Source organism: Eutrigla gurnardus, assembly GCF_963514095.1.
Source record: "Eutrigla gurnardus genome assembly, chromosome: 4".
NCBI classification, from domain to species: Eukaryota; Metazoa; Chordata; class Actinopteri; order Perciformes; family Triglidae; genus Eutrigla; species Eutrigla gurnardus.
Genome location: NC_139918.1, coordinates 24795659 through 24803158, shown reverse-complemented (window position 1 = coordinate 24803158; position 7500 = coordinate 24795659). Strand labels below are relative to the sequence as shown.

Here is a 7500-nt window from a genome sequence, read left to right as displayed (position 1 = left end):
AGGTCATCGTGAGTTAATGTCACCTGGGATTTATTTCACGAAAGGTTTGTTTGTCTGATAGAAATGTGCGATTCGTCGGAGAGAACTAGTGATCGGTTCGCCGTGTCTTTCTCTTTCCCTTCCTCGAGCAGCAGGCAGGTCAGCCTCCTCGTGGCTCCGCCCCCCCCCCAACCCCCCTCCCCCTCTCCGTTCTCACCTGGCTCTCAGCCCAGAATGTTGCTGCAACTCTGCAAACTCCCATTGGTCCCCCCCGCTCTCGCACCCGCTTCGCAAGAAGGGAAATGACTAACCTCCTTCTCCCCGCTGCCCTGCCGCCACTTCCCTTCTACTTTCTCTCTCTCTCTCTCTCTCTCTCTCTCTCTCACTCACTCACTCTCTCTCTCTCTCTCCTCGCGACACTTCGGCGGCGGCGGCGGCGCTGTTCCCCGACTGTAAGTGATACGGGGATTTGATCAGATTTTCCTGTGTTGACCAGAAGAGGTGGAAAAGTTTGTGAATGGATGCTTTGTGCATTTGTGTGTGTGTGTGTGTGTGTGTGTGTGTGTGTGGCGTGATGAGTGTGTGTGTGTGGCCTGATGAGAGTGAGTGTGTGCACACCATGTGTGTTTAGAACGCAGGGCGGGTGAACGTTTGTTTTAGCTGACACCCGTGCATTTCTGACATTTTTACATGTCCTTCATTCCCACGGAGCTGAGCGGCGGTCAGAACCTCGCTGATGAAGAAAGGTTCCTTCACACGTGTCTCACCTGTCTCTCTCTCTCCTGTCTCTCTCTCCCCAGAGGAAGTGCCTTCCCTGATGTCTGCTGCAGCTTCGACCTGCTTCTACAGCTGAAGCTCCACCCCCCCCTCCTTCTCCTTCCCCCCCGCCGCTGAGCTCGCTTGCTGCCACGGTAACACGAGCGCAAGGACACACCCACCTCGCAGCACGACGCACCGACCTTCTCGTCCATCCGCCACCACCTCCTCCACCCTCCTCCTCCGCCCGGCCGGGCTCCAGCCTCAGCTCTGCAGCCTTACCACCACAGCAGCAGCACCCAGCTCACCCACCCTGCCTTTAACCTTTGACCTTTGCTGTCGCAGGCTCTCACCTCCGTTGCCTGCTTCACTGCATCGGGCCAAGTTGGATATTCACACGTCTGATTGATGAGGAAACAAACGATCCGCTAACATTCGTCCTGCAACATTTCGACTGTGGAGAAGGAGCTCCGGTCACTTTGTCGTGATTCATTTCAACGTCGGAATCAAAAAATACTTTTAACCACACACAAATACACGCAGACCTCGAGGTAACCCAGCGCGTTGCCATGGCGATGAACATGGCACACATCCGCGACACAAAGTGGTTGACGCTGGAGGTGTGCCGGGAGTTCCAGAGAGGAACGTGCTCGCGCTCCGACCAGGAGTGCAAGTTCGCCCATCCGGCCAAGAGCTGCCAGGTGGACAACGGCCGGGTCATCGCCTGCTTCGACTCGCTCAAGGTAAGAACGTGGTGACACAGGGGTCAGAGGTCAGACAGATCATATATATATATATATATAAATATATATAAATATATATATGGAGATCAAGCTCAGTCATCATCATGCTAGAGTGCACCATCTGGCTGCGGCATGTGCTCTCCCTGGCCCTGCCTACTTCTGGTCAGGTGACTGCAACATGTGATCCAGGGCACAGAGAGGAGGAGGAGGAGGAGGAGGAGGAGGAGGAGGGAGGTTGCAGCTTTTTAGATTCAGGAAGCAGAAGTCAGCCGTTTGTAACGCGGCACTGTGGAATGTTTTTTCGAGGACAGGCTGCGGTGTTTTTGGCGGCTTGTTTGCTGCACTTATCTCTGCAGTCGCTCAGCAGGCACTCGTGTTTCTGTCACACAAACACACATGTACAAACACACACATGTACACACACATGTACACACACGTACAAACACACACATGTACAAACTCAAAAGAGCACAACAACGTTCCAACAGCGAGAGAGAAGCGCCGCGATAGCATCATCCTGTAGAGCTCTCTCAGTAAAACCACTTCCTGTGCAGAGGCCTACGGGCAGTTAGAGTGTGTCTCTGTGTGTGTGTGTGTGTGTGTGTGTGTGTGTTGGGGGCCGTATGATGCGGTAATTTTCCATTTTTAGGCAGTGGCAGAAAAGCAAACACCTTTTTTTTTCTTTCACAATCTGCTTTTTTATCGGAGCAGCAGATCTCCAGCGAGTCGGCCGACCTCGACCCAAAGTTTCCAGCGTTGACACACGCCCCAAGTCAGTGTGTGTTGTTTTAACTCCTGTTTGTATTCTGCCCCTGCAGACATCGCTGACTCGTGGTCGTTGGCAGTGTGTGTGTGTGTGTGTGTGTGTGTGTGTGTGTGTGTGTGTGTGTGTGAGAGCTGGGCCGGGTTAGGATAAGGACACATGTGTGAGTCAACCGTCGGAGAACAGTGTTTACGGCCAGATGTGGACAGAGGAACATTGTCAAGGCTCTGGCTGAACTCTCCCTGAGTTTTCTCAGAATCCGTGTGTGTGTGTGTGTGTGTGTGTGTGTGTGTGTGGTCAAAAAATGTACTAATCAGATTAAGTCATTCTTGTTTATTACATCTCGACGTCCTATTTTTTAATAGTTGTGACCGTCGGTGGAGATCGTTGCTCTAATCTAGTCACATGATCAAACGGGCCAATTATGAGGAGGATCAAAGCCGAGATGGTAAAAAAAAAATTATGTTTTTGATGTGAAAGACAACCTGGGATCGAAGCCTGTCGCCCGACTGCTCCTTTATTTCCCCGTGAAAGACTTTTTTTTAACCGTGATATCACCAAAAAAAACTCATAAGGGTCGCCATGACAACAACAACGAGAGCTCAGCTGTAAAACACTGAAACACATTTTATTTATAGTGTCAAATCACAACAGAAGTTGTAACATATATATATATATATATATGTAAAGAGGTAAAAGAGGTAGAGGTCGGCCGCTGGAAGGAGTCGCTGGCAGATACGTGGAGGCCTATTTTAGTCGTTTGGACTCATTTTCCACGAGGACTCGTGTGTATTAACGGAGATGGGTGATACGTTTTTTTTCGTACGCCCCATTTTTTCCACTAGTAATGAAAAACAGAGCAGGTCTCTAAAAAACCGCAGTGGAAACAGCAGGAGAGAGGGAGGAAGTCAGAAGGCTTTAAGTTGCATATGTACAGGAGGATTAGACCTCAAATACAAACATGTCGGCACACACACATTCACCACACTGACCCACAAACACACACACACGGAAAAAACACACACACACACATCCTGCTTCTGCTCCTCACACGGCTTCAGGGGGTGAAATGGGACAAACTCTCAATTTAGGCGTGTTACATGAAGCCACATGGCAACACACACACACACACATACACACTGCACCCCCCTTGGACACATGTGCACACACACACACACACACACTCTCTCTCTCTGCTGCCCATGAGAGAGGATAGGCCTTCTTGAGGAGTGTATAATTAGAACAGGTCTCACATGATCACCAGCACATAGCTGAGCAGGTCACACCCAAAGCCAGTCATTTCCCCAGCAGCCTCCCTCTCTCTCTCCCTCTCTCTCTCTCTATGGCCTCCTTTTCCATGGACACACACACACACACACACACACACACACACACAGAAAAACAAACACAAGTGCACATACATGAAGAACACAAACAGTCCCATCTATCCTGGAATTACAGCAGGGCAGATATAGAAATAGTAAAAAAAAAAATGATCACATGTGGATGATTCACCCCAAAGCAAGGCAATCAATCGCCACGTTTCATCTCGGCCACAGAAACTCAGTTTAGTGACTGTGTGCGTGTGTGTGTGTGTGTGTGTGTGTGTGTGTGTGTGTGTGTGTGTGCTCATGTCAAGGTGGGATAAATATTTGGAGACGGCTGGCGGCTGCCAGAGCTCCCCAGTTTACAGTCGTCTGGTAACTTTTATCTTATTAATGATTAACTTCCAAGCTGATCCTGAATCTGTTGTTAGGGGTTATTCTGCTCTCATAGAATCAGAACACAGGAGGAGACGGGTAGTTTGTAACTTCTAACCGTGGTGAAGCGTCTCTGAGCGGGACAAAACAGCCTCATTAGTCTACAGGAGACGTGATCTAGGTTACTCTGCACGCTAAATGGGCCGTGAAGCTCCGCCCACATGGAGGTGAACCCATCCCCTCCTCTCTGTTTGATGCAAGCCTCTTCTAGTCTCGCTGCTTGTTTTCATTCCCGTCACGCCGACTTCCTTCTCCTCCACTTTCCCGCTCACGCTGCTTTTAGTTTTTTCTGTTTGCCTCATTTATTTAAGGCCACACCCATCGATGATCAGGGCGGTTCACATTACACCCTTTTAGACACACACACACACACACACACACACACACACACACACACACACACACACACACACACACTAACCGTTTCCAAGATAGGACAGTTTGAACACACACTCACACACACGTGAACACAACATAGACCTTGTACTTTGTCTTCCTGCCAGCCTGACACACCCACTGTCATCATGTCTGCGTGCTGAGAAAAAGGCCCCTAGTGTGTGTGAGCGTGCATGTGTGAGTGTGCATGTGTGAGTGTGCATGTGTGAGTGTGTGTGTGTGTGTGTGTGTGTGTGTGTGTGTGTGTGTGTGTGTGTGTGTGTGTGTGTGTGTGTGTTTGTTGTATCTGTATTAGTGGTGCTGTTGCAGCGGGTTTTCTTTGTGTTGCCACATTGTTCTGAGCCAAGATTACATTCCTGCAGAGCGGAGGGCAGGTCAATACCTCCCATTATCTGTCTGTCCGTCTGTCTGTCTGTCTGTCTGTCTGCCTGTCTGTCTGTCTTGCAGTGAGAGGTGGTTGGCTGGACCCTCCTGTGGGGTAAATATTAGCCGCGTTGCTAGTCGACGGTGTTTTTATGATTTCAAACAATTTATCCAGCCAATCTCTGGGCAGTAAAATGATGTTCTGTGTGTGTGTGTGTGTGTGTGTGTGTGTGTGTGCGTGTGTTTCAGTTATGAGTTCAGAAGACTAGTGTGTATTTGGCAGTTATTTATGTTATTTCTCCAGAGTAGCAGAATTTAATTGAAGTTTCTCATTTTGCTCGGCATATTTTTATTTAAATTCTAGTTTCTAGCTTGTTTTCTTTTTTTTTAAAGTCCCGATGCCGTTACAATAACGTGTAAATGTTTTTATTCTCTGTGATGCAACATATTACGGATTAAACTTCTACCTCGGATGCTAAATAAACTGATCCGAACGCTTCGTCAGCGACCACGAGCTTCAAACTACGATGATCGACCTCGAGCATCAACGTTGGACCGTCGGCTTCCACTTTTTAGTCGCGTCGTTTATTTTCAAAATAAACTTCACAGGAAGTTATGTTGAGGAAACAAAACCACTTGAAAAGAGCGACGAGAGTTGGTCTATTTGCACGAGCCACAGACAGGCAAACAGACAGACAGGCAAACAGACAGGCAGGCAGACAGACAGACAGGCGTGATCCTCACATTGCTTCCCTCACTGCCTTCTCCACGAAAGGGAAATAGGACCCCTGTTAAAAAATGGCCAAATTATGTTTAATTAAAATGTAATTTAATTTGTAATTTATTTATTTTAAGACAGGGACCATGCACAATAAGACTTGAATCATCAACAAGATGCATTATTATTATTATTATCTCCCACCTGTCGTCCCCACAGGGCAGGATGATGGAATAATAGACTATAACTGAAGGTTTTTGTCACGTGTGGTCAGCGAGGTTCGTTTTCAGTCACACTTTACTGATCCCAAGTCAGTTTTGCTGCAGTGAAGCTGTAGTTCATGCAGACATTGTGTCCTGCATCTCTCTCCTCTGCAGTCGGGGGATGGGATCTCCCTCCTGATTGGATTTTTAATGGGATATCTGCATGTGTGAAAACTCTCTCCCTCCTTTTGAAATGAACAGAGACCGGGAGTCGGTCATCCGTAACGTGCAGCTTCACAAGCAGAGATGCGGCGGCGGCGTTGTGCTCGCTGTTCTCTGATTAAAGTGAGCCGTCTCACCAGATAACAGCTGAGTCACGCTGCTGCAGGGGCTTTTATTTTGGCGAGGTGGATCGCTCACGTCTCTATCGCCTCCCGTCGAGGGATTTACCTTTTACGTCTTCCTCGCGTAACGCTGGAGGGATTAGTGTTTGGACGAGGCCTGCACACACACACACACACACACACACACACACACACACCAGAGAACATCTGAGTGTGTGTGTGTGTGTGTGTGTGTGTGTGTGTGTGTGTGAGCTTATGTGATGGAAGATCAGCAACAACAGTCTTTTCTTCTCAGTGTCAGCCGTCGCCGTCCCTCCATCACACTGCTCCTCTGTGATGCAACTGATACAATGATTACTTCTCTCCCCCTCCCCCCCCCCCCCCCCCCCTCCCTCTTCCACCCCCCCCTCTCTCATACAACCTGATGTAGCCGGAGGGCTTGTTTGCTTCACAGATTAATAGATATAGGAGCATGAAAACATCTCTGAAACCCCGACTCGCATCCAGACAGTGTTCAAACTCACAGAACCAAATACGGCCGACTGGATTCAGGACTTTGTTCGGGAACTATATGTGTGATAATGATGCGTTGCAAAGCTGCAATGTGTAAATGAAAAGTGTGCATGATCATTTACCGTAGTATTAAAGTGCAGGTAAATTAGGAGAGGTCAGGTCAGGTTCTGTCAGTAGTCAAACGAGCGTTTCAGGTTTCAGCCAAACAAGCTCACATTGTTTTCAGATATAAGATGTCGTTTCTGGGTTGCATTGTTTTCCCACCGATCTCTCACATTTAATCCAGAACCAGGATGGTGGACGCTGCCAATACTATAAAAACTACTATGTAGAGAGGCAATAACTTGTGTGAGTATGTTTAATATTCATATTGTGAAAAATAAAAATACATAATTATGATTTGAAGGGAATCTCGGGGTCTTTAAGCTCCTTTAGGGGGAAATAAAAGCATAAAAACATTCCTCCCATCAAGACAGGTGAGAGAGGAGAGCAGCCCGAGGCCACAGCGACGTACTCAGACTCGACTCTCTCAACACCTCGTTTCACGCCTCCTCCCCCTCGCCAGCTCGTACGCTCTTCACTCAGCGTCGCCCTGTTTGTGCCAAACAACAGTGAAAGTGCAGCGAGGCCGTCAGGTGTCCGCCGCTGGTGCACGGCGTCCAGATCCACCTTAAAATCACTGCGTCTGGACGCGTCACACCGATGACTTTCTCCGTTTCTGATTCCAAGCTGAAGCTTTAAAAACTTTATCAAATCTGTGGATTTTCTAAAGTTTCCTGTTTGACGTGACATTGAGTTAAACCGGGCAGGAAACGCATCGTCAACATCCTCCGACGATGTCGTGCTGCGTCGTGGGGGAACCACCTGAGGGCCAATTAGTGTGTCGGCCCCTGATTGGTTGACTCACACACACACACACTGCTGCAGGCTGAGACGCCCCTTTACACCGTCTGTTACTCACT

General features: G+C 48.5%; 1 protein-coding gene across 11 annotated transcripts in view; it reads left to right on the top strand.

Annotated features, from left to right (window-relative positions):
- Positions 1 to 7500, top strand: part of mbnl1 (muscleblind-like splicing regulator 1) — a 33650-nt gene that overhangs the window by 10010 nt on the left and 16140 nt on the right. For all 11 annotated transcript variants that reach the window (XM_084006781.1, XM_084006780.1, XM_084006779.1 and 8 more), the window contains exon 2: positions 780 to 1478. In XM_084006781.1, the coding sequence (XP_083862907.1) occupies positions 1305 to 1478 (174 nt within the window). In that variant the 5' untranslated portion in view covers positions 780 to 1304. The remainder of the gene's footprint in view (positions 1 to 779; positions 1479 to 7500) is intronic.